We start from the raw sequence: 25915 nt of genomic DNA, 5'->3' as shown, positions 1-25915 counted from the left end.
TTCCCTTTGTCCCTTACCTAACTGCCTTGTCTCTTACTGAAGTGATGTTTTGAGTCTTTTTCTTGTGCCTCTTGGGCATCACTGCAAATGTGAATGCTTCAAACTGCTTGTGAATTGAAACAAATTGGAGAGCAAAACAGAAATTAAATGTTTCTAAGGTAGGGGTTTTTTTCCAAGATCTGAGCTCGAGGCTGTAACTGAAATGGTAATTTAAATTAAATTTCCAAGTACATTTATTTTGTGTGTGATTACGAGGAAAAGTAATTTTTTTCCTATTGTCTACATTGCACAAGCCTGAGTATACATCCCCTTGTGAAGAAGTTTGAAATGGCTCCCTACAGTCATTCCGTGCCCTGCTTAGTGTTCCATATAGATAAATGTTAATAGCCCAGGGTATTGCCTTAAAATTAAGAATTCTAGATCAAGACAAGTTCCTCTACGTATTGTGGTAATACAAATATCAACAAGAAGGTATAGGCCTGTGGGTTGAAGATTGCACTAGAATAGGATTCCAAAAAGTGATTCCATGTAATAAATAAAGGAGCCAAAGAAACCAGAACAGATAATACTGTGCTTATAGTGATATTTCCTTTGCTATTTTTGGTTCCCCTGAGTCAATCTCTGGTTTAATGTCAGCATGAATGGGAATTGAATTGGACCAGTGGCTGGTGTTACAAAAAAAGTGCTGTCAACTGATAACGGTGTTATGAGTTTATGATGATTGGAGTGGCACCAGCAAAAATATCCAAGGGATACCTTGGCTGGTAAGCTAGAACATAGGAATCAGAGAAATGAGAAGAGAATCATGTGTTGCCAAGATAAGACTTTAAGTTTACCCTGTGGGTTAATATCTGAATGAAAACCACCACTTTTCCTTTACATGATGTCTACTTTCCTTTAGGAATTACAGAAAGAAGACAGTTTGATAGAATGAAGGATGCCCCTGTTTGGGTTTTCCCCCTGTTCAAACAGTTTTCTGGTAACTAACTGTAGTATCTAATTAAAGCTGCTGCCTTCCTGGTGCACCTCTTGAGAAATGCTGCCATGCAGGTAATTAATGTGCTGTGCCTGCACTGGCTCACAGGCCTATATTTGCAGCAGACTACTTTAGAACATGCTGCCTTATCTTTGACCTTGGAGACATCTGGTGCTGGCTTCTCAATCAAACAGAACTTGGGACAAGACAGGCGTCAGACCTGACTCTGGCTTGGTGATTTCCACTTTTCTAGCATTAGCATTTTCAGTTATATGAGGTGCTGATAACACATTGAATCACATGTGAGGAAGGTGATTGTTTCTTTCAGGTAAAATCAATTTATTGGTGCTATATGACTTGGCCTGTTCAGTCTGGAGAAAAGGAAACTGAGGGGAAACCTCATCGCAATCTACAACTTTCTTGTGATGGGAAAAGCAGGGGTGAAACACTGATCTCTTCTCTGTGGTGACCATGATAGGACTGAGGGAATGGCCTGAAGCTGTATCAGGGAGATTTAAGCTGGATATTAGGAAAAAGGGTCTTCACCCGGAGAGGGATTTAGCACTGGAACAAGCTCCCCAGGGAAGTGGTCACAGCACCAAGCTTGACAGAGTTCAAGAAGCCTTTAGACAATGTTCTCAGGCACATGCTGTGACTCTTGGGGATGTTTCTGTGCAGGCTAAGAGAAGAACTCAATGAGGTCCCTTCCAACTCAGCATATTCTGTAATTCTGTGGGAAACATCTTGAAGAATAATCAGCACTGATTTTGCCAAGCACCCTTAGGTCAGCCTCATCTGACCTACTGGCTGTCTCTGAGTAGAAACATGCTGCCAGATGGCTTCCTTGGCACTCAAGATACTGCTTTTGAGAACAAAGCTTTGCTAAAGGCTCCAGGTGCAATAGAGTTTCTGTGTCCTTTAGGGCTGAATTTCTAGCCCAGAGAGGTTAATTAATTAATGAAATGTTACCATTGTTTATGAAAGCTTTGATGGCTCTGTAACTTCACCATTGACTGCAAGTGAAGGAAAGGTAAAAGTCTGGCAGGTTCTGTTTGCAACAGAGGTGGTATAAAGCTGTAAGAACCTTCTGTCTGGTGGTTAGAGACATGTCAATATTGGTATATCTGAGCTGAAATCCACCAAACGAGAGACATACATCAATCTTCCTGACATATATGTATATGTACATCTGTGTGTGTAGGTGTGTACGTACCTCCAACTACTCCCATACAATATATAGATGTCATGTATGTCTACATCAGTTAAAACTTTTTTGATCAGTTCTATTTGCATCTCTTGGCAACAGCTGCATGGCAGTGGACATCCAATAGCCCAGCCCATAATAAGCACCCAGAACTATATCTATCAAAACAGTCCACAAACATAAACCTTTGCAATGGGACTGCTGCATAGTAACGAATATTAATTTTAAATTAATAAACCAAATGCTTCCACTGGGAAATTAACTCTGATATGAGTTGCATCTTGATTGTATGAAGGCTTTAATACATATGCTTAACTTCCAGTTGAGTAAACATCATGGGAACACCATGTGTGCTCTGGAGTGCTAAATTACAACACTTATGAATATGATAAGAAAAAGATAATGGTTTTTAAATCTCAGGCTTACCTATAAGCAAAGATGAGGTCTTCTTCACCTTTTTTTTTAATTGAGCATATTTTTGAGTTCTCAGAAAGGGGCTATGCACACAGGTAGTTACAGCGTGGTCAGTAAAGACAGCAATGGTCCAAAAAGAGAGCTGGGTGGGAATAGAAATGCAAACATTGTGATACAAGCGTCTAGGAAACTGATCTGAACTCCCAGTTGCCTCTAAATCAATCCACATAGTAAACTGTTCTGTAAGAGATCAAACCACTGCATGTGCATAAAGAGGTCACAGTTTCTCACAGTTAATGCATTTATCCAATGAAGACCATTTTCAGATTATCTGCAATTGGCAGAAGGGCCTGTGGTAACAGAGGGAACCTGTGTGAGTGAGTCAGTAATCCAAAACAAGTAAATTCTGATCAATTTTACTCTGCAACCTTTTTCAATTGTCCGTAATTGCTCTTTTCATAGTGATAAAGTAGATATACTTGATCACTAGCAACTAAACCAATAAGTTAGCCTGTAAGGCGAGATAAAGTAAAGAAGATTTTAGTACTACTTAATTGATTTTTGCTCTTGATGCTCATGTGAAGTAAACAGTGTCATTAAATAAAGATTTGTTTTAAATGTGATCAGTGGGCAATCTGTTTGCTACTATCCTTTCTTCAGACAGAAAAGGCTTCAGGGGAGAACTTACTGTGATACTAATAGTACTGAAGAGACAACCTAAAAAAAGCCCCAGCCAGCTGTTGCAGACAATGTGGTTTAAATAGCAATTGCCTTAGAGATACAATGCCCATTCTCTACCATATTTAATTCTGGTTTCCACCTAAGTCCCATTCATTTTCAGAATGAAGGATTTCTTGTGTCAACATTTGTACTCTGTTTTTTTCTTACTGTGCCTCTTACCCAATGATTTAGAATTTAACAGCTGCCTAGTTTGAATACTACAGCTGAAATTTTAAGGTTTACTTCTGCTGTGGCAACTGATCCCTCTTGCTTTTACCTCTCTATTTCTAGCTGCACGATTTTGCTAAAGGACAAGCTGTTACTTTGTTTAACAGCAGAACATAATGCCTGCCTTTGATAAACATAAGGCAAAAAAGAATGCTTGCAAAACCTAGGAGTTGAAAATATCTGAGCTCTTCTTTGTAAAGTTTTCAGAAACAGAGCCATAAATGTACAAGGTTGTTTATCATATTGGATTATCTGTTTCTCCTAACATAATTAAACACACTAAGTATATCTAGATTTATATCGGCATAATAAAATTGAACTTTTCATACTCATAGTCACTTGCATGCTGGAAAAACAAAAGCCTTCTTTAAATCTGGAAGATAATACTTACATAAGGAGTGCGAGATTCACTTTAATTCTAATTTGGGGTCTAAGTTTACTGCTGGGTAGTAGAGAATGAGTGACAAGGGTTTTCAATGAGACAATTTACATACTAAGATATGTAAATTGGGCCAGTTAACATGTGCAAAGAATATGATTTTGATTAAATTTTATTTACTGTCTGGAACTGTACCTATTGTCCTCTCCCCAAAATAGGAAGAAAATAGAAATACCACATCTAGCTGTTGCACTACTAACTACGAATGTGCTGCACAGGATGAATGAGGTGAGGTACCTTACGTAATTTAATTTCTGGGTTTTTTTTAAAGGTTTTCTTGAGAGCAGAATTATGAGAAAATGATTTATTTGTAAATGTATATGTATTACCAGTCTGAACATTCTTATGCAAAGAAGTAAAATCTGTTGCCTAATGCTTGGTTGATTAAAACTACTACTACAATGAAGCAGAAGAAAATTTACCAAACAATACAGAAATATTACAAAGAAACCTGACAAGAGGAAGATCTTGCACTACATGCTCAGCATGAGAACAAAACCAGGGATGCATCAGCTGTCTGCAAGGGATGATGGATGCAAGATGCTCCTTGCAGCTCACAACCTTGTATCTCATCTATGCCATGTTCTGTTTCTCCTTTTGGAGTGCAATAAACCCCAAGCTGTTTCTGTAAGTCTTGCAGGATTTGAATTGATGTACTCAAGCTGAAGGTCCATCTGTTCTAGTGCCTTGTCTCCTACTGGTCTTGGCTTTTCATGCTTAAATTCTGTGACCAAAATAGAGAAGTTTGATAGGTTTCCCTTTCTGGGGAGAAAGTGACTTCTCTGCCTGACTTTAAGATTCAGGAGGCAGTGGCCATGGATTGTGTGGTGGAGGCTGCCAGCAGCAGTGTAAGGGTTGGGCAAGTCTGGCCCTACTGCTCTTCATTTGGGATGAAAATTCCTGTGTGTGTGCCATAGAGTTAAGACTAGAATTACACCTGCAAGAGCACCACCTCCCGTGCTTAAAACGAGCTGGGATCATGAATCTTGTGAGAACAGTGACACTGAACTGCAGGGTTGAAGACTGGGAAGTAGATGAAAAATAATTAGAAGCTGGGGGAGATTCTCTAAGGCTTTGGTGAAGTGACTCAGGGCTGTGTCGCATCAAGAGCTTTCTAACACTTCTAAGACGAGGCGCTCCAGCCTTTGGAGGGAGTGGTGACTGTGCGGAGTCCCAGGGGGACCACGACGCCTGGCACGCCTTCTACCCTCGCTTCTCCCTTGGTCTGCGTCCAGCGAACAGGTGCTCCGAGTTAATCACGCCTCCCACCTCACCGCCCGAAGGACGCGATAGGGTGGGCGCAGGGGGCCGGGCGGGGGGCGCATCTCAGCCGGGAGCGAGAGCAGCCTCCGCTCCTCCCTCCCGCGGCGCATCCTCCCGCCCCCCGCCCTCGCCTCTCCGGCTCTCGCCGCCTGCGGGGCTGCCGCCGGGGTGGTGCCACAGCGCCGGCCGGGATGTGCTGAGCAGGGGCCGCTCCCGCCGCAGCCCGCGCCGCCGCCGCCGCCGCTCGGAACGGGTCGCCCGCCGGTGGCGGAGGAGCCCGGCGGTGAGTGCGGGCAGGGCGGGGCCGGGAGCGCGTGTGCCTGCGTGGAATTGTAGGTGTGTGTCTCTGACAGCAAAGGCAGCTGGATAGCGGTATCCTGTTGAGTGTTCCCGTGTGGGCGCGGGGAGGGAGGAGAAGCCGGGCGCCGTGTCCGCCGTGTGCCGACGGCGTGCCCGCGGGAGCCCCTGGGTGCCCATATGGTCGCGCCGCTCTGCTTTCCTCGGTAGGTGCCTCGCTGTGTGCATGCATTTGTATGTCTGTGTATGCATAGCTACATATGAGCGCACATACACATGGGCGCGACGCCCCGCTCCCTCCCTCCTCCCTCTGCAGGTGCCCGTGTGTGTTTCCATCCACACCCGCGGTCCCCAGGTGCCCCCGCACCAGGTTACGGGGCTGCCGGCGGAGGAACCAGCCGGCGGAGGAGCCGGGGGGTGCCGCGGGCGGTCCTGCCTCCCCCGGGGGTGTGTGGAGGGCACGGACCCCCCCGGGCATCCCCGGGGCGGCAGGTGCCGTGGGCAGCTCGGCTGGAGCACGAACGCTGCCGTTCTTCGCACGCCCGTCACGAGTTAGTGGAAAGCTGCGACAGCCCAGATGCCTTCCTAGACATCCATTCCTCCTACTCAGCCTCTGGCAAAGACGAGGAGATAACAGGCAGCGCTTCTGTCTGTGTGGGTGGAGGAAGAGAAAGGACTACTGATAATGGATTTGTTGAAGGGACGCTGATTCTGGGTTTTAATTACTATTTCAGCGGTTTCTGTATAGCACTGGATTGTATTGCTGCCAGAGGACTATCTTGGTAGCTTTAGTGCAGTGCTTTTTAAATCCTGTGTTCTTGCTTTTGCTTTTTAGTAAAATATTTTCTCAGCTGTGATACGTGTAAGGAACCCATTCAGGAAAACTCAGTTTCCAAAAGAATGATGTGGACTGTGTGTAAAATGCTGGACTAATGGAAATGCAGCATTTTTTATTTCCTCCAGTCCTGAGTTTAATGGCGTTTTCTCACAAGTGAACATTCATCATTTATGGGAGGTTTTGGTTTATGTGTTTTGGTTTTCAGTTTGGTCTGTTTGTTTGGTTTTTTTTAAGTCATTGATGTTTATCTAAGTTGCCTTTTTTCTCTGGATGAGAGGTGGAGTATCATCAAATCACAGGGCTAAATCTTGCATTCAGCACATGAACAGTGCTGTCCTTTGAGAGAAATGATGCCTTGATAGGCAAGGAAGGTACTTATATCAATGGAACCATCTTCCAATCAGAACTGCATTATTGGCAACCTCTCCATAGGATTCTGTGGAAATAGGATATCTGTTTCATATAGCTATACAATTCAGGCATATAAATAATATAATTTTAAAGTAATTGTGATCCCATTCAGTTAGAATATTTTTTTTTCCCTTGTTGGGATAAAAAGCTGAAAAAACCTTATTGAAAGTGTGTACTATGTTGTTTGGTTTTTTTTGTTTCTAGAGCTCTGTGAAGAAAGTCTTCAGCCATGGATGTGTTCATGAAAGGGCTTTCCAAGGCAAAGGAGGGAGTCGTAGCAGCAGCAGAAAAAACCAAGCAGGGTGTGGCAGAGGCAGCAGGAAAGACGAAAGAGGGAGTCCTCTATGTGGGTAGGTGGGCAGCAGAGAGCACTCTGCTGTTTGGTGCACCCCAACATTCACACCTGGATCCTCATCAGACCCATTCTTCTCCAACAAAATATGTAATTGCTCACAGGAGACCACTGCAAAAGAAACAGGAGGAAAATTGTGCCTTCCTGAGCTCTGGTTCTTTGAAGCCAAGTGCCTTATAGTGCAGGTCATTGGATGGCACTCCGTGCAAGAAGTTTGCCAGATCAAGGCCAAAGGGGTGGTTGGTACAGTAAAAATCAGTATGAAGATACGTAAAAGCTGGAGGTGAAGGTAGCTTCACAACATTCTACAGAGTATGTGGGGCTTGAACAGGATTTCAGGAGAAGACACTTGAGAGGTTAGCTCAGGAATTGAGTAGTAAACATGCCAGCTGCTTGGTATGTTGACAGTAATGTTTTGTATGGTAATGTGTGATCTTCTGAAATTAATTTCATGATCTATGATTACTATTGCAAATTCATGGCAAATATTTTCCACAACTTCTCAAGGAAGAGCCTCTACTTTTAATGAGGTAGGGCAGGTAGACCCCAAGGTAGCAAAGCAGTTGTTAGTGTCTTATTCTAGGCCAAACAAGTCTTGCATAGAGCCTGGGATAAAATTATTTTCAAATCCCTGAGTAGTACTTTCATGCAGGATAGTCATCTTCATTTAGCAAGCATTGGGCTTTAGAAGAGTGTCTTGCAAATGCTGTCATGAAAAATTCACAGAAAAACAATCTGCCAAGACTATGAGTAAGTGGTTATTTATAAAAAAGTGATTATGGATCTGTTTCTCTTATTCATCAAATAAAGCTTGTCTATAAAAGAATGGAGGGGGAAAAGATACCCTTTTCTGTAGGTCGTTTCTGTTCTGTTGGTTTTGTAGCAGGTCAGTTCTGTAATGGGCGCTGTGTGTACTGAGGGCGATGTACACACATAACAGAGAGAAGTTAAACAGAGCTGAAAAACAGAGGCATTTCTTTTCAATGGGAGTACTGAGGTCTCTGGTATTCCAGTGCCTTTTTTGGATTCCCTCTTGCAGGCTACTGCCAGTCTGTAAGAAATTATTTCTGCTCCAAATAGTGTGGACTACTCATTTGGAATATACTTCCCTCCCTTTTAAGCCATAGCAAAGCTCAGTGCTCTTGCCAACAGGGATGGCAGTCATTTTGAACACTAATTGTAGGATGAATCTATTTTAAAATGAGCATCTGCTCATTTTCAAGACCGCAAAATAGATGTTCTTCCACTGTATATTGTGCTTATTTTCCAGAGCTAGGACTTTTACTTTGTTTTCTTGTAGTCTTGGCCATGCTTCTGGGGTCATTGATTTCTTTGTATTAGAAACCTGCATTGTGTGCTAAATTAATCTTGGTTTCTGACCTGTTCTCCAGACCATAATAACATTTGAACCTAGTCCTGTTCCCAAAGGCAATAGATTTCCTGTTGTCTTGAGAGACGCTTTTGCTGAGGTTGAACTTCGGAGGGCAGGCTTGCTATTTTTTGCAAGAATTTTAAGAAATAACTGGGGACTGCAGAGCCCTGAGCTGTGGTAGGGACATGTGTGTAGTAATGTGGCTGTAGTAATGGTGGAGGATCCTTCTCCCACCAGGTGCCTCCTTTTCAGGAGGCAAGGGCTGTGCGCACAGTTGGTTGTGCAGGCAAAAGAGCCTTTGGTTGGAAGCTGTCTCCAGAAGCCCTGGCAGCTTGTGTCCAGCTGTGTGCTTGCCCATGAAGGCAGGATGTTTCAACAAGTTCGGCTAGGGAAAGGAGGAGCTGGGTGTTTCTCTGTCTGCTTCCCAAGCACACAGCAGAGGTGTCTCTTCCCCTGTGCATTGTTAACAAAGGCCAGTGTGATCATCTTTTGTTCTGCAGGCTGATAATGATTGTGGTGCAAAAGGTAGTGAAGCCCCTTTATGAGCAGAGGAGGGGAGCAGCACAATTCATTAGAGCTCGTGGAGATTTCTCACTCCCTTTTTCTGTAGTTGGATTTTCAGATTTGAGATTCACAGCCAGATCATACTGTGAAAGCTGCCTGACATCTTGCAAAAAAAGAACCTAACAACACTGGGCTGAGTGGGACCTGTTAATCATTTTCAGTTTCATAACATTCAGCCTCCAATTGCTGGTGGAGATTTAAGAAGATGCAGAGTCTTTGGTCCAGATCCCCTAGGTGATGTGGCTTCCCACTGAAATGAGTGCAATTTAAGTAAATGTGGAAAGCATCTGGACCTTTCTGTCCAAGCTGCTCTTCACTATTATGTGAAAGACTATAACCTAATTCTTCTACCTGGGAAGAGTTCTATTAACAACAGCTGCTGTTTGGGATGAAATGTGGTCATTGTAATTCTTTTATTCTTGTTTTGTTTTTAGCATTTTTTTGGAACAAGGAAAATTTCTCTTAGCAAAGGGAGAAACGTAGAGCTATGTAGGAGAGCAGTGTATTGGAGGTTGAGGTTTGGTTTTTTTTCCCCTGTCCATGCTGAAGTCTCTACTTCTCTCAGTCCACTGTCTGGCCTCTCTTTAAGTACCTGAGATCCCTTCAATACAGTCTACAATGGTTTTTTATGCTTTAGAGTATTGGGGTTTTCTTTCCCCTTAAATCTCTCTGCCGATGAACTTCAGCATTGGCCAACTAAAATTGGTGGCTCTCTCAAGTTATTCAAGCACAGCATCAGGACCTTTCTTGATGTCACAAAATGGCCTGGTCATTGTTTAGAAAGAAGGACTGAGGCTCAGAAATCCTGTGTGTGCTGTAGATGTAAAACTGCATCTTTCTGTAGCCTTCAAGAGCTTTTAGTGTGAAGCAGAGAGGAAGTGAGCAGCAGTACTTAATCCCTACTCACTTTGAAACCAGGAACTGAGTAAGAAGGCTATGTTCACACACTCTTGGCAATGCAGTGTTCATGATGTCCATTGAGCTTCTGTGTGCTTCCAGGGAGCTCAGGTTTTTGCTCAATTGACTCTTGAGTGTGTGTTTGGTGCTCAGGAATGGAAGCTTCCAGTCTGGTTGTTTTTGGTGTGTCATGAGCTTGCAGAACAAAGCAATGGTTTATTAGCAGCAGAGTGGCTGACAGTTGTTTACTACTCCCTTTGCTGGCACGTGGCCTTAGAGCAGAGCAGTCATGACCTATTTGGCAAAGCCATCCAAATTCCTCCACTCCTTTTTCATCATTTTCCTTTAGTGGTAGAAAAGCCAGCAGAGTAATCGAGGGACTCATGGTTGGTCTGGTGGAATAATGGCTTCAGGACTGGAAGCAAATGTTTTCCATAAACATCGATTGCCCCCTCCTCTAAGTTGGGTTTGTCTCCCAGTCTGTAACCAGCAATGACTAAGCAATGTCAGTAGTCTGTTAGTCTCTCAAATAGTCCAGAAATGTGTCTTTGCAAACAGTTGATACATTCCTTCATTCTGGCACAGTGACAGCCATGATAATAAATCATGAAGCGACTCTGTTATTTTTTATAATAGGAAAAAAACCCCAAAATTGAGTTTAGTGTTCTTCCTCCCCTCACATAGATGTCTACTATAGCTAGGAAAAGTAGCATTACCATGTACTGCTCTTGCTTCTTGGTTTAGGTTAGAGTCATGCTCCTTGGTCTTTATATACTCTCTACTCTGATTACTCTGTTCCCCGTGTTATGCAGGGCACAATGAACAAGACTGTTGTTAAATTGGGAATGCCAGGATGTAAGACAGCTAGTCTATCCTGGAACCAGCATGGACAACCAGCTTTCCTTCATGGCTAGCCAGAAGTCATCCTACTGAATTCAGCTGCTGTTATTTATAGGCCTGTTCTGGCAGATCCTAATGTGCCTCTAGATGCTGTTGTAGCTGCCGTGGCAGGAACAGCTGCTTGCATGCAAGTGTGCAGCAGTGGGGCAAGTGCTCTTGAGCTCTAACATATGCTGTGGGGTCTGGAACACCAACCAGCTGGTTGTTTGCCAATTAATGGATCTGGCTATACATACCCCTGTTCCATATGGGTCTGTGAGCTGAGCTTTTTTAAAGAAAAGTCTGTCTTCCACTAAAGAGACCAGCATTTTTCTGTGAGTTGTGGTTATAGCAGTGTTGTCTGGGCAAGTGAAGTAAGAATCGACTTGGAGTAGGTCCCTCTGGAGATGTGTGCATTGCACAGGTCCTCAGGGAGTTCTGTCATACCATTCATCCCTTTCTGGCCTTAGAGATCTGGGTACTTGCTAATTCACAGGTTGCCATATCTTTAATGGCTTGGCTTGCAGACAGTCTGCTCAAAAACATGCACAAGATATTGACCAGGTCTAACAGTGCCTTTAAAAGCATGGGCTTAATATTAAGTGTTCCAGTAGACACACTGTAAGCCTGCAGTGCTGTTTAGTTGCTAGAAGTCAGTCAAACCATCATCTGCTTGAATTCCAGGATGTGCTTTGCTTCTTCAGGTCTCATGGTGGTACAAAATTGAGAACCAAAACAAGTCCTTAGGTGTGAACTTTGTGTATACTGAAACTTTGGATTGTTCAATGGTAAATATTTTTCAGTGAGAGAAATCAGACTTTAAGATAAAATTGGAATAAAGAGGGAGGAAAAAGACTTTTCAGCTGTTTAATCTCATCATTAGCTAAAGAAATATTTCATTTTACTTGATGCAGTTTTTTTTTCCCTTGTCTGTATCATGGATTATTATTCTACTTTTGCCCATGGGTAAGAGAGCCTTTTCAATGTTGTAATCAATCTAATAATTCCAGAACTACCTGGCTAAAGTTGCATAAATTTGCACTACTAGCAAGTGGGACATATTGATGAATGAGCTTATATTGTGTTTCTGTGTTTAATTGTGTTATTGCAAAGAATTTTGGACAAAAAGTTGCTTTTTTCCTAATATTTTTCTGCTCATGCATTTTCTTCTGTTAGTGTAAAGTCAGAAGTATAAATTATAATGTCTCAAATACTGAATGACAGCAAAAAAATTGCAATACAAATAAGGTCATTTCTGTGTTGGTAAGAAAAATAAAATGTCATCCTATCTGTGGCAGACGAGGTAAGATGATTAACTGGGAGCCATAAACTCTCTTAATTGCACATTGTTAAGCATCATAGTACACAGATGGATACTAATCTCTGAAGTGTAGCCAAATTATGGAATCTGACAAGGGCAAGTAGAGGGCTGGTAAGGAAAAAGACATCCAGTTATGTTTTAAGCAGAAGTATGTGCTAATTAGTTTAAAGAACAGTTGTTCTTTACTGATGGCTTTGCCTCTTCCCTTAGACTGAATGTCTTAATAACCGTGGAAAATATTGTGTAAATGGTATGCAGTCTACATGTTAGTCCCTCTTTTATCATCTATCTAGTCTTTACCAGTACTTAAGAATATGCATTTTCAACCTAGTTTTCTTTGTTTAGGTTCCAGGACCAAGGAAGGAGTTGTTCATGGAGTTACAACAGGTAAGATAATTACCTCTTAATTTCAGCTTCTTTGCTTCATGAGATTAACCAGCCATTTAGCTATTAAAAAGTGAGGTTTTTTTGAGAGCAGTGTAATTTATGAAAGATGGAAAAACATAGGAGAATTGAGAGATGTGATTGGGTGGAAAAACTGAATGGAAATTGCTTACAGGAAAGAAACAAATTTCAGAGTTTTGATTTGAATTTGTCACAGTTATGAGTGTTTTGAATTTTTTTTAAACTGACTAATCTCTCAAGAAAGAACACTTTCAAACTTGGAATTTAATGCCAGGCAGGTATCTTCACAATAGCATTTTTACACAAACAAAGAGTAAATTTGCATTTTAAATTGATTTGCAGGGATCATTTTAGGTATGAACTGAAACCAGTAACTTGTTTTAAGGGGCAAAATGAATGGACGTCTTTGATATCTACAGAGTGCAGAAAAGACTTAGTTGACCATAGGGCATTGAATAAAATGTATAATTTTCTGCTGTAGAACGTGGGAGTTCTGAAGATGAGAAGAGAATGCATGGTCAATAAATTTGTTTTTCCCCTAACAAATTCAGAAATATGTAAGATAGTAGAAAAGGATTTCTTTTTCCTCAGTGTACAGCCAGTCTCTCATTCAGCTCACGTGTCAGTGTATCTTTGTGCTCAAAGGCAAAGGATAAACAGTGGTAAGTAAACAAATGTCAGTACTTAATACACAACCCACATACATGGTTGAAAAGTCAGTCAAGAGTATTTGCAGTAACAAAACAGAACAGAGTATCGAGGATAGCCCTTCAGAACTTAGGCTGAGCCTGTGTGCTGTTGTTAGGAGATTTGAAATCTCAGCTCATTAGGCCCCAATTAAGAGAAATATTCAGAGGGATCATTGCTATGACCAGTAGAGGATTGCAGTAGAATGAGATTTGGGACTCCTATATCCAGTATCATCACAGATGTGGGAGCAGCAACTGCCAGCACTAGGAAGCAAGTTAATAGAGGTGATGTTCACCAAGCTGGGATGTGGTGGAATCTAAGTCAAGGGCATTTGCACATGTATGAAACATGCTGAAGCACTGGGATTCTAGTGCACTACCTCAGTGGGGGACTTCCCTTCCTCATCCTGAAAGAAACTACTCATCTCAAATGCTGTGCCTCTCTTTATGTGATTGCAATATATTTAATTAGGCAGGAAATTTGCAGTGGGTGAATAGAATTTTTAATGGGATTTAAAATACCTTAAATTTTCTTCTGGAAGGTACAAAACAGATTGTAAAGCCAAACATAAGGGGGACACACCTGTTATGTGCTGTGCCTGTGAATAGAAAATTTGGACAAATTACTGTTGATTTTAGGCAAAACAGTAGCTGCTCCTCCTAGGAAACAGGTGACATAAAGTGAAACACCAAAAACTTGGGGATAACTGGTTCTGTGCTGCAGTTTGCCACCTTCTGTCCTTTCAAGCTGTTTGAGATGTTTGGCTGTTGCATGAAAACGGAAAATGAACAGGGAGTGAACAGGTTGATCTGTGGCAGTGAGAAGACTTCAGGCCAAATCTAGAGGTCATGGCTTCCAAAATGAAACAGTATGGACTTGCTAGTGTAAGAACAGAGCAAGTGTTTGGATGCATTTTAAGAATAAAAAAATAATAGCAAGCCTATAAATAGTTCTTCTGGCAAGAAGAGAAGGTAGATAAAAACAGACTTGGGTTCACTGCAGTGATTCTGTGAGGTGTAACATTAAGACAGAGATGCTAGTTAAGTTGATGTAGAAATCAAATCCATTTAAATCAATGCTGTTAAAGTTGATGTGACAAAAATGCCTTCTAAGTTGCTTGGAAAGACCTACTTGTCTCTTTTCATATGACTGGGAGTCAAGCTGTGCTGGTCTTATGATATTAACTCCCTAGTGCATCATGTGAAACCTGAGATGAAATAAACACTGTTATGTAAATAAAAATGGCTTGAGAGGTTGGAGACAGTAAGCTACAAACTAGAATCACAGACCAAAATGAGTGTTCACAGTTTTGCAGTCAGTCTTTTCTTGACACCTGAGTTCCACAATCTTGATAGCTTTTCTGTCTTTGAATAAGTTGTGATTTAGGCCCCTATACTGGTGAAATGACATACCTTGAAGAGCTAAAAACCTAAAACCTAGCACGCAAGAGCTAAAACCTTGAGTTCTTCAGTCAGTTAATTTCCAAACCCAGGATTACTAGACTGAGGTGTTTCTTGCTTTAAATGTGACCTGATTGTACCAGGTATATTGACATCAAGATACAGTGAAATGAGGATTCCAGGCTGTGTTTCATTGGAATATGGTAAGTGTGTTATTTGTCAGGTCACCTTTTCTCTGAACTGCTGATAAAAGCAGCTTTGCTTATTGGATTTATGGGGTCTATGCCCTGTGTTTAGAATCCTAATTGAAATATCTCCTGGTCTTTGACTGTAAATGCATAATTCACCCATCTCACTTACCTCCCAGAAATTAACAGTATCAAAGGTGAAATATTTACAGTCCATATCCAGATGTAAAGCACTATTTGTAAATAAGTCATAGAAAAAAACTTAGTTCTTCAATCATGTGAGTGAAGACACAATATTGATAGTGGTAAACCATAGTCAGGTGTTTTGCTTAATTCTTTATTTATTCAAGGTCATTCTTTTTAATGTTCTTAGTCATTGGTATTCCTACTCTTTAACTCCATCAGGTATCTTACAGAAAATTGCGTAAATTAAAGAACCACCATATTTATGGCATCTTTGTAAATGAGTTCTTCAAGCACTTAAGACAAACTTACTGTTTCAAATACCTACTCAAAAGTATATTTGGTACAATAAGGGTAAGTTCATTAATTCAGGGAAATTCTGTGGTTTGAATCTACTTTTATTGTTCAAGGTTGAAAGAAACTAGTTACTATTTTGAATTGCTCCAGAGGTTTTACACTGATACTATATGCTACCCTGTTGTCTGTACTAAGTAGTGCAAAGACAGCTTCAATGCTAATACTTTGTGCACAGTGCTATAGTGAGTATTAGAAATTAAACTCGCCCTTGGTGTGGTCATTGTACATTGTCCCAGGGTCATTTAATGGCAAGGACAGTCTCTGCATGGATAAAAGGAGCAATCAGGCCATTGCACAGCAAAACTCTGCAGAAGCTGATTTCCTCTGGTTGTCAGCACTGTGATGCAAAGGAAACATCAATTTTACCAAGACTTAATGGCATAAGATCATTAAGCAACCTGGTATTCAGATGAATTTACTAAGTTGGAATCAACCTCCTGCATTCTGAACTGATTGGTTTGTGAGCACTTAATGCTTTCCCCATTACTACTTAGTGTAAGCAATAAAATAAATGAGACTGGAAACTTAGTTTGCTAAGTTTTTCTTCTAGTTTCAGTTTTTTTCTCCTGTTGCGGAGTTTTCAGAGCTCTGGGGTCACCAGGCTGGATCTCATTATCAGAGTCACTCTGGTAATGATGTTCATGTTTAGTTATTCCTTAGAGAGACAGGAAAGAAGATTCTCTCCCTACTATGATTGCTTTTGCCAAACTGTGCTATTTATATAGTTTTCTGAATTTATCTTCATGGCTCTGACTTCTGAAGCAGTGTGTGAGAGATCTTCCATGGTAACTCCTGTGTCAGCTTTCTTATGCTGAGTTTTTGTGCTGCTTTTGGCTGGCATGGAGGTAATTTTCTTCATAATACCTGGTATGGGGCTGTCTGGGATTTGTTCTGGAACCAGTATGGATAACATAGGGATGTTGTAGTTAGTGCTGAGCAGGGCTTGCACAGGGGAAGCATTTCCTGCTTCTCACCTCGCCCCACCAGTGAGAAGGCTGGGGGTTCACAAGGAATTGGGGGAAGACATGGCCAGGATAGCTGACCCCAGCTGACCAGAAGGATATTCCACACCATATGGCTTCATACTGAGCAGTAAAACTATGGGGAAGGTTGGTGAGGGTCATCTGCTTGGGGACTGGCTGGGCATCAGTTGGTTGGTGGCGAGCAATTGTTTGAATTTGCATTGTCTGTGGGATTTATATATTTCTTTTTGTTGTTTTCCTTTTTAGTATATTTTTTATTCCTATTATTGTTGTATTTCAATTGAACCATACTTATGCCTTGAGTTTTTCTTACTTTTACCCTTCCAATTCTCTTCTTCCCCATCCTGCTGGAGGAAGAAGGGAATGAACAGCTGTGTGGTGCTTAGTTGCCAGCTGGGGTTAAACCATGGCTGTCTGAAATAGAAGCGGTCTTAAGTGCACTGCTTTTGTTACTACTTTTATCAGTATCTTATTGTGCCAGTAACAGTGTTAGTGGCCTGATTCTTTCCTTTTTCATTTGAGTTTATATGTTCTAGGCCTTTCCTAGGATAATGTGTTGCTGGGAGGAGGAAATGTACTTAAGACAGTGCCTCCCCAAAATCCTGTAGTAGTGGGAACAGCAGCCACTGCATAGTTGCTGTTGGTAGGTGGTTGTACCTGCTGTGACAACATAGTGTAAGAAATGTGGGAGTAATCACAGCATTGAGAATCAGGTGGTTTATGCTGCAGCATCCACAGTGCACTCAGTTCCACTCTGTTTCTTGGTACTTTGAAGTGAAGGTGCTTTAAGACCTTGAGATAATGAAACTAATTACACCTGTGACAGTCAATACAGTACAACCATGCTTTGTCATGTTATCAGAAAGGATGAGTCTGCTCAAGGCTGACTGACCCCTTGTCCGCATCAAGCCTACTGAATTTGTACTTTACATGTTCTGCCATTCAATGTTTTTTTTGGAAAGGGAAGTTTCCAAAAAAATGTGTGGCACTTCCATACAAAAAAATTAACAGACTGAAAGGACCCTGAATTATAGAATCAAACCCAGTGATTTGATTTGGAAAAGACCTTAAAGATTATCTGATTCTGACACCCTTACATGGGCAGAAATGCCTTCTGCTAGACCAGGTTGCTCATGGCCCCTGGCCTTGAGCACTTCCAGGGATGGGACATTTGCAGCTTCTCTGGGCAACCTGTTCAGTGCATCACCACCCTCACAGTAAAGAATTTCGTCCATTTCTAAACTTACCTTCTTTTAGTTTGAAGTAATCTACTCCTGCCCTGTCCCGCCATGATCACAGGATCCTGTCTATCTTTCTTGTAGGGTTTTAGGTACTGGAAGGCCACAATTAGGATCTCACCAGCTCTGTCTTCATAGGAGGGGTACTCCATCCCTCTGATCATCTTGGTGGTGTCCCCCCTGGACTCACTCTGTCAGGTTCAGGTCGGTCCTGCTGGGGCCTCAGAGCTGATGCAGCCCTGCTGGTGGGGTCTCTGCAGAGCAGAGGGCCAGAATCCCCTCCCTGGAATTGCTGGTTATGCTGCTTTGGATGCACCCCAGGATCTCTCCCAGAAGATGAGTGAGACAGAGGAAAAATAAAAAGCAGTACTGAAATGTACCCAAAACATATCTTATATTAATTTCTAAAACTTAAATATTTATTGGAAAATTGAATTTTGTATTTACTTTTATGAGATGCTACTCTATTTTTTTAGAATTCTTTTTGCATTACCTGTGGGATTTATATGGAACAGCATGAATAAGTTTGCTTCATAACATCACCCAATTTCTTTCTGAAAGACTCCAAGCACAAGTAGGTCTCACTAGGCTTTGCAAGACATAGCATGTTATGAGGACACACATCTGAAGATATATGTTTGGAAGAACCTAGTGGAAAACTCCTTATATGAATTTCATGCATAAAATCCAAAACGTTTTGATGTCTGTAGCTGGTAATAATCAAATGGGGCATCTTAACAGATGTCTTTATGCACTTGCTAGCATTAAGTCAAACCTTCCCTGAGGGCAACATTTGCTTTTCAACAAAACCTACTTTTAATTATTTTTCCACTTCTACCCCCCACCCCGCCCAAAAAAAATAAGCATGGCACTAGAGTAGTGAATGTATACATTGAAATTGCTCATGAACTTTTAGGTTATTAGTATGTATAGTGTGGGAGATATTTGAAACAGACTTTTTCTGTTTCTAATTTCAGACAATGTGTAGTCTGTTTTTCTACTCTATAATGAAAGCTCCTGGTCATAAGAGATAATATTTAATTAGTTACTAACTTTTCCCATTAAATTAGCTAGAATGAGCATTAAATTATCTGCCTCCATTTTCAGTCAGCAGATATTTATAATTTGGGCCTTTAATAAAAATTGCATATTAGTCATGTTTAGCTTTCTAGCTTGTTCCTAATTTTTGCTGTTTGTTATCAATTATAGTAATTGCTGCCTGCCCTGTGATATGGACAGCTGATGCCCTTTATGTAAGGAATTAAAGAAATGTAATTTATCCACAGAAAGTCTAATGTTCATATGTGCTTCCCAAAAAAACCTTAGAGATAGTGGCCTAACTTTGAAGCGGAATCCATCCTGTGCTCATAAAGGATGCAGATGAAGCTATGAATACATTTATAGATCAGATGGGATTTAGCCTGAAGGAAAGTATAAGATTGGTTACAATGGCAAAGATATATGATGGATGTTCTTGAAAAACATTCCCTTGTTTAGAGGAGTACATGTGTGTTTTGCTAAAAACCTGGGTATGTAACTTGGAGGCATGAAGACATTCCATCCCTTTTCTTAGAGCAGTTTCCCTGTAGTTCAGGCTGCTGTCAGAAAGAGCCCTTGGGGATGAATGAGCAGAAAAGCCCCAGTGATATTCTGAAAGGTAGAAAGGCGACTGCTGATGTATATGTAGGCTAAATGAGTTGTTGTTTCCCTGGGGCTTGGAAGTTAGCTATTAATTCAGTTTGCTTTGACATTCAGTCTTTTTATAAATTAGTATATTATGTATCAGCATTGGGGCAAAAATCTCAAGGGTGTCAGATAAAAAGTTCTGTTTGAAATGCTCTGGTTGAGCATTGATAGATCTGGTTCGTAATGAAATAGATCTTAGAAAATAAAAAAGGAACAATCAACATTTTTTGAGTCTAATGCAAAAAATCATGTATTTCATGCCTTGTGTCATGCAGTTTGGTGGACTTATTGGGATGCATTTCCAAGCTAGGATGCATTACACAGTGAGATGGACATAATAAGAGCACCTAAATAATGACTTTACTTCCCTGAAGTGCAGTTAGACATGAATGAAAATGTCAGATATCTTTCACATGAAAGAAATTGAGCCCCAGCTAAGGCTTATTTTTAGCTCTGCTGCTCTAGCATTACCAGAGTAATGCTAGAGATGAATAGTTTAATTTCTTAAGATCCACTTGGGGTACAGAAAATGTAATGGTCTTACGGCTTTTCATGATGTTGGGCTGTCAATGATGAATTCTCTGACTCACAGCTCCCAGAGGCATCATGTGTTTTTCCATCTTCTGCTTCTCCTCAGTGGCTGAGAAGACCAAAGAGCAGGTGTCCAATGTTGGGGGAGCTGTGGTGACAGGAGTGACGGCGGTGGCGCAGAAGACGGTGGAAGGAGCAGGGAACATTGCTGCAGCCACTGGCTTGGTGAAGAAGGACCAGTTGGCCAAACAGGTTGGTTTATTTTTATTATTACATTCTTTTCCAGGTGAAGAAGTGAGCAGTGAGGGGCTCATGAGCTGAGAGGCAGATGGAGTGCTTTCTGTCTCTCAGTTGTATAAATGAAGGATTGTGTTGTGCCAAACAAACAGCAAAGAAGATGTCTGCTGTTTATAGCTTGTATTTTGAGTGACTTGCAGGATCGGGGAACTTCAGGAGCGTTAGGCATGGAACTTCACCAATCTGAAGGGCTTTAGTTAATTTGGATCGTGGTTTAAAGTGTGATCTAGTGGTGGTTCTGAACTCGGAAGCCTCTAGTGGAGACCAGCTGCTGTAGGATAGCTGTTTAGTTTTGTGGAAATATAGCTGTTTTTCCCAATAATTTGGAGTTGAAAAGCAATCTGCTAGTGCTGAAAGGCCAAACAGCAAATCTCAGGTTTAACGGCACAAGTTGTATCCTCTCCAGTTCTCGAGAGGAGGGTTTGTGCACCAATCCACTGACTGGTTAGACACATTGCATCTAACATAAAGATCTATCTGGAGAGTCACTGTCTTCCATTAATACAGTGACACGATCTCAAAAATGCCTCTAAATAGCCTCAATTATGCAGATCAACTTTGCTCTAGGTCATCCTATAAAACACTGTAGGTATTTTTATTCACACACTGTAGTTAATATTCTTCCCCTGACACTAGGTGAAAAGTGACCCCAGCTGGCAGGAACAATGCTTTCCAAAATGTGTGGAGTGGTTTTTTTAGGAGACAAAAATAACTCAGAAGAGACAAATGCCTCCTTCTGTGCTGTTTTCTGTATGAACATTTGAGAGCTAGCCAAAAACAGGATTACGAAGAGTATTTAATATTTGCACAAAAATATGGCTGTCATGGAGTTGAGCATGAAATTCTATTGTGTATCTTATTTGCAGTTAGTGTCCAGAGGAGCTGTAAAAATTGAATCCTTAAAAACCGGAGTTTTTTATCCTTGTTGAAGTTTGTCCTGTCTGTCTGACAAATCCTATTGGTGCTTTACTATGGGGAGCAGAAAGGGCTATTACCTTGTGGTAGGCATTCATTTCACTGTGGTGGATTGTCTTGAAAACATCTCACAAGCAGTTTTATTCTCTTTCAAATCAATATTCCTGGAGGATTGATTTAGTCCTATTTTTTTTCAGCTGTAAGTAACATGGTGCTTTTGATGTGGACATGGCTCTTTGTAAGAGCTGTGTGGGAAGATTTGCAAAATGGAAAATCTAATGACCTGCCAGGGGATACATGAATATGGCATGGTCACAGTAGTTTCTGCCCTTCATTTCTGCTAAAGCTCTTGTGTAGGTTTATGCTGAGAATGTTCTTTTCTGTTCACAGCTCTTGAAACTCAGTGTAACAAGGGTCATCACTGCTGTAATGCACAATTACCCCCTTTAGTATTGACCATAACTAATGCCTTTTTATCTCTCTCTATAGGGAGAGATCCCTGTAATTATAAAGTATAAAGCAAATGTCTGCTGACTTTCATTTAAATCTGTTCTCTGTATTGTAAAGCTTAAATATAAGTCGTGATGGCTGTAACAGAATAAAATCACATCTGTGGAATGAAAGAACATCCATAATGTACATGCATATTATTTCTATTAATAGCAACATTATTCTGACCTGGTGTTTTGTTCTGTAGATATGCAAAATCATGCATTTGATATTTTTAGATTGAGATTCTCAGTCATCTATGCAGTATAGCCATGTAGCTGATGAGTATCTGGGGCTCCTCCTGGACTGCCTTGCACATCTGTCTTTTACTTATTCTGCAAGGGATGAGTAGCCATTTCAAAAATGTTAATATCAACACTGAGTAACATGTAGTTATTTTAAAACCTGGTGGGTTTGCATTCCTTTGCAGCTGAGGCACATGAGATAGATTTTGCTTGGATTTTCCAGTTGAACTGACAGCTTGGTAGGGCAGGTGTGGGCATCCAGGGTAGCAGTGGGACCTTGAAGGAAGCAGGGTGAGTCTTTCTGAGAAAACAGAAGGTGCCAACCAGGCATTCGAAGTATCAATGTAACTTTGTGCCATTTATCTCTCCCTGTAAGGTTATGTGTGTTAAGGCTGCTTGCCTGTGTGAAAGCCTGCAGTCTTGTGTGGTGACTGGCATTTTTCTTGCACCATGATGGAAGTTTGGTTTTTACTTTCAACTAATTAAAAACACTATTTTTTTTTGAACCTGTGGGTACAGTTATGCAGAGGAAATAAGTAATAAATTCTTGGTAAAATTCTTTCTTGAGCAGTTTATCCAAGCTGGCCTAGTGCAGCCTTAAAAACTGGTGTGCTTTGGAGCATGAAGCACAAGCTTAAGCAGCCAAGTGAGGCCAGGCTGGAGGGCTGCTGTGACACCCCACTGTCACCCACCTGCCCTGCAGCTGGTGGAGTGACAGCTGAGACAGTGACAGACAGGGATGGCTTGAGAGAGCCATCTGAGGCTGCCTGTGGGATTTCTGCTCTGGCAGAAGCTTACTGCTGAACACAGACAGGGTAGTGGTGGTTAGTAGGCTCAAATTAATTACAGAAGGGCTAATGTACTGCAAGCAGTATTTCACTGAATGACAAAACATTTATTGTCTGCTTCTGTGTGTTTTATTTCTGTGTGCAGTGTGTTTTCTAAATTAGTTTTTAAAAAGTAAAAATTATTGATAATTGCCTTTAATGCAGAGATGAACATGACTGTTCTATTTGCAAGTCAGCCTGAATGTATAAATACAAATTGAGGGGGGTGGGGGCATACCAGCAAGTGAGTATCTAGTGTATAATATTTTGAAAACAAAATATGGATTAAAACACTTGTTTTCAGATAGTTAATTAACAAATTGAAGTTCTTAACCTCACTGAATCCATGTCATTTGGTTCCCTGGCATCTCAAGAATAAACAGTTGCCAACTTCTATGTTTTCCATGCTGAGTAATTTTATTTTTACTGTTCTAGCACCAAAATTCCCAGTCAAGCTGAAATGTCAAGCTTCTTTGAGTACCCTATGATGCTGTAGTCATATGGATTTCATGTGCTGTAAATTCTTCTAATGTAAATAGAGGAACAGGTCTTGTCCCTAAGATTTTCAGGTTCTGTATGGATGATGTTTGGTATCTCCATGTGCTAATTTTTTTTTTAATAGTGTCTCTTAATTTATCACATTTGTAGTAAATAGCACTGAAAACATAAAATTACAGTAGCAGGTAACAAGTAGGTAGGCAATACACTTCCTGAGCAGGTAATGCAACTCTTTGTTTAATTATGAAGCTTTCAGTGAAAAAGTCTGTGTCAAGACTGACAGTTTAGGCATTAGGTCTTTCCTTCTATAGAAAATGGGAATTAAGCAGGAGCCTTGCTAATTGCATTTAATGTGAAAATTGAGAGTAAAAGCAATAGCAAGTTAGCTGTATCTCCTCTTCCCACCCCCTGCATTTCCTGGCACTCCTTGGAAAACAGTGTCATAGCATAAACATACAGTGCAGTGGAACTCCCAGATGCTGAGTATTTCTTGTCTTAATACTTTTTTTTTCTAGAACAGCTAATCTTGTAAACCACCAAAATTTTCCACAGACATTATACTTTGTTCAGAGCCAGGGTGAATGGTTCCACTTTGGGGAATCACCATAATAAAATATAAAAATTTTTAGAAGCCTTTTTGATCCTTCTTACAGGGAAGCTCCATGAGACATGGTGCATTGCTGAGACTAAAGACATGATGAAATACTTTTTAATATTGGTGAGAGCAACTCAGTTTTGATTAAGACACCAAACATCACAGTGTACTCCAGTCATCTGTTACTTGATCAATTGGGAAACCTTACTAGTAGAAGGAATGCAAACCCTGTGAGTGTCTCTGAGAATTTGCCTTTCAGTGGTGGAAGGAAGGATGCTTTTCTGCTTTATTAAGCATCAATTTCTTAAATGTAAGTGATACCACTTCTTTCAAAGGTATCTAATTTGTCTTGTTGCAAACTGAGATTACTGTGTGTTCCCAAAGAAGTTTTGATTACCATCTGTACTTTAAAAAACAAAACGAGCCGAATATGAAATCTTGAGATTTTGCACTTTACACTGATTTTAGAAACAGAGATCGGTTTAGAAAGCCTTCTGTAGCAGTCTTAGGCAGAATTAACTTAGGGATGACATTTGACTTCACTAAAGTTATCTTGGATATCAGTTCCCAGAGTTTGAATACCAACATTAAAGTCCCCAACACTTGTGCAAGGTAACACTTGTTACCTGCATACAATAAAAATGCCTAGCTTGGTGATTGAAAAGCTTCAACAGGCATTTTCTTGTTTTGTCTCTTTTTGTCTTTTTGAGATCTATTTAGTGTATTTTCTTTGCTACAGTGCCATAATACTGACATGCCACATGGAAAATTCCTGAAACTTTAAAAATGAATTTTAGTATACTTTTTTGTTGTAAATAAGATTCAGTCATACAACACTTGCTCTCAAATTTTGATTTGAATCATAATGTGCAGAGCACATAGTCTGGGGCAGGTTTTCTTCCTCCTTTGTTTTATTCTTGATCTGTGTGTAATGTACGAGTTGCTGCTGCAAAACAGAAGATGTTTAGCAGCCGTTAGCAATGTTTCCTTTTTTAATGTCTGTGGATTGATTGAGAGTGGAAGAATGAGGGATAGATCTCCCATTAGGGGATCCACACTGCACAGGAGCTGATTCACAGAGGACCCTCCTAAAAGAAAGCCTTTGTTGGCTGTTTCTTTAAGTTCTTGGAGGAAGTGGAACTGTCAGTGAGCTGACATGTCTCTTTGGTTGTAGCTTAGCTGGACTGATTAATTTGGTAGAGCTTTTCTTACTGCTTTCAGAATTAATGATGGTGTGTTGTGTTAAAATATATGTAAGAAAATCATTCTATAAAGCTAATGCATATTCTAGAAACAGCAAACTCTGATTTATTATGAATCATAAGGTACCCATAGGCAGGTGATATTAAAGTTTCAAAGCTGCTTTATGTACACCCTCCAATCTTCTCCTCATGACAGCACATGTATTTTTTTGATGGGAAAGCTCATGACTCATCTAGGTTGTGCAGAGCTATGAATTTCAGTAGACCTGTGGAATTGTGTTGCAATCCGGTATGCATTGTGAGTGTTGGGATGCAAGTGGCTTTGATTTAGTGCTTTGAATTTATTTTGGAAGTGCATTACAGTTGCAGTTGAGGCCTCTCAATGCTGTTTCATTAATGCAGTTCTGTTTTCTCTTGGTGTTTCCACATGGGCAAGCCTCCATATGTGGCTTAGTATATGTTGATACTGCCTAATGGCACAGTAAAGAGCAGTGTGGAGTGTGTGAAGCAGACTCCCGTGTTTACAGGAAATTTTATTTGATGAAATATGCTAAGGACACACACACAGAAAATGTGTTGATTAATAGGGAGGGTACAGAAGTCACAAAGCCAGTAAGGAGATACAATGTTTTTCTTCTACCTTTCTTTTGCTTTATAAGATTTTTCCTACCTGTCACTTCCTTCTTGGCAGGTATGTGCACATTCTGGTAGCACTTTTGGATGTGAGTAGATTAATTTTATGTCACTTTTAACACCTCTGTTTGAAATATTTAAAATTAGTCTGGGCAATATAGAAATGAATGTGCACAGAAAATAATACTTGGGGGAGGGGGTGGAATCAGAAGGTGGAAGATGGGTGACTGTAGATAGAAGTACCAGAGGTTTTCTGTTTGTTGAAGAGGTTGTTGAAATGCTGGTAGAACTTTGAATATCAACTTATGCTTGACCTCTCTGGTTGGCAGAGAAAATACTTTTCCTGCTGTGGGGCATGTTGCCGGTGTTTTTTCTCAG

At 40.8% G+C, this 25915-nt stretch overlaps 1 protein-coding gene across 3 annotated transcripts in view; it reads left to right on the top strand.

Annotated features, from left to right (window-relative positions):
* Positions 1–5325: 5325 nt before the first annotated feature.
* SNCA (synuclein alpha) overlaps positions 5326–25915 on the top strand; it is a 63703-nt gene continuing 43113 nt past the window's right edge. Inside the window, exons 1-4 of one of the 3 annotated variants that reach the window (XM_039710742.1) lie at positions 5326–5580; positions 6995–7140; positions 12521–12562; positions 19943–20088. In XM_039710742.1, the coding sequence (XP_039566676.1) occupies positions 7020–7140; positions 12521–12562; positions 19943–20088 (309 nt within the window). In that variant the 5' untranslated portion in view covers positions 5326–5580; positions 6995–7019. The other 2 variants (XM_039710740.1, XM_039710741.1) reach the window with 2 other exon arrangements.

The sequence above is a fragment of the Passer montanus genome, unplaced genomic scaffold, assembly GCF_014805655.1.
Source record: "Passer montanus isolate IOZ18808 unplaced genomic scaffold, ASM1480565v1 scaffold23, whole genome shotgun sequence".
NCBI lineage: Eukaryota > Metazoa > Chordata > Aves > Passeriformes > Passeridae > Passer > Passer montanus.
Note: the sequence above shows the minus strand (reverse complement) of the source record. Positions and strands in the feature narration are given on the sequence as shown.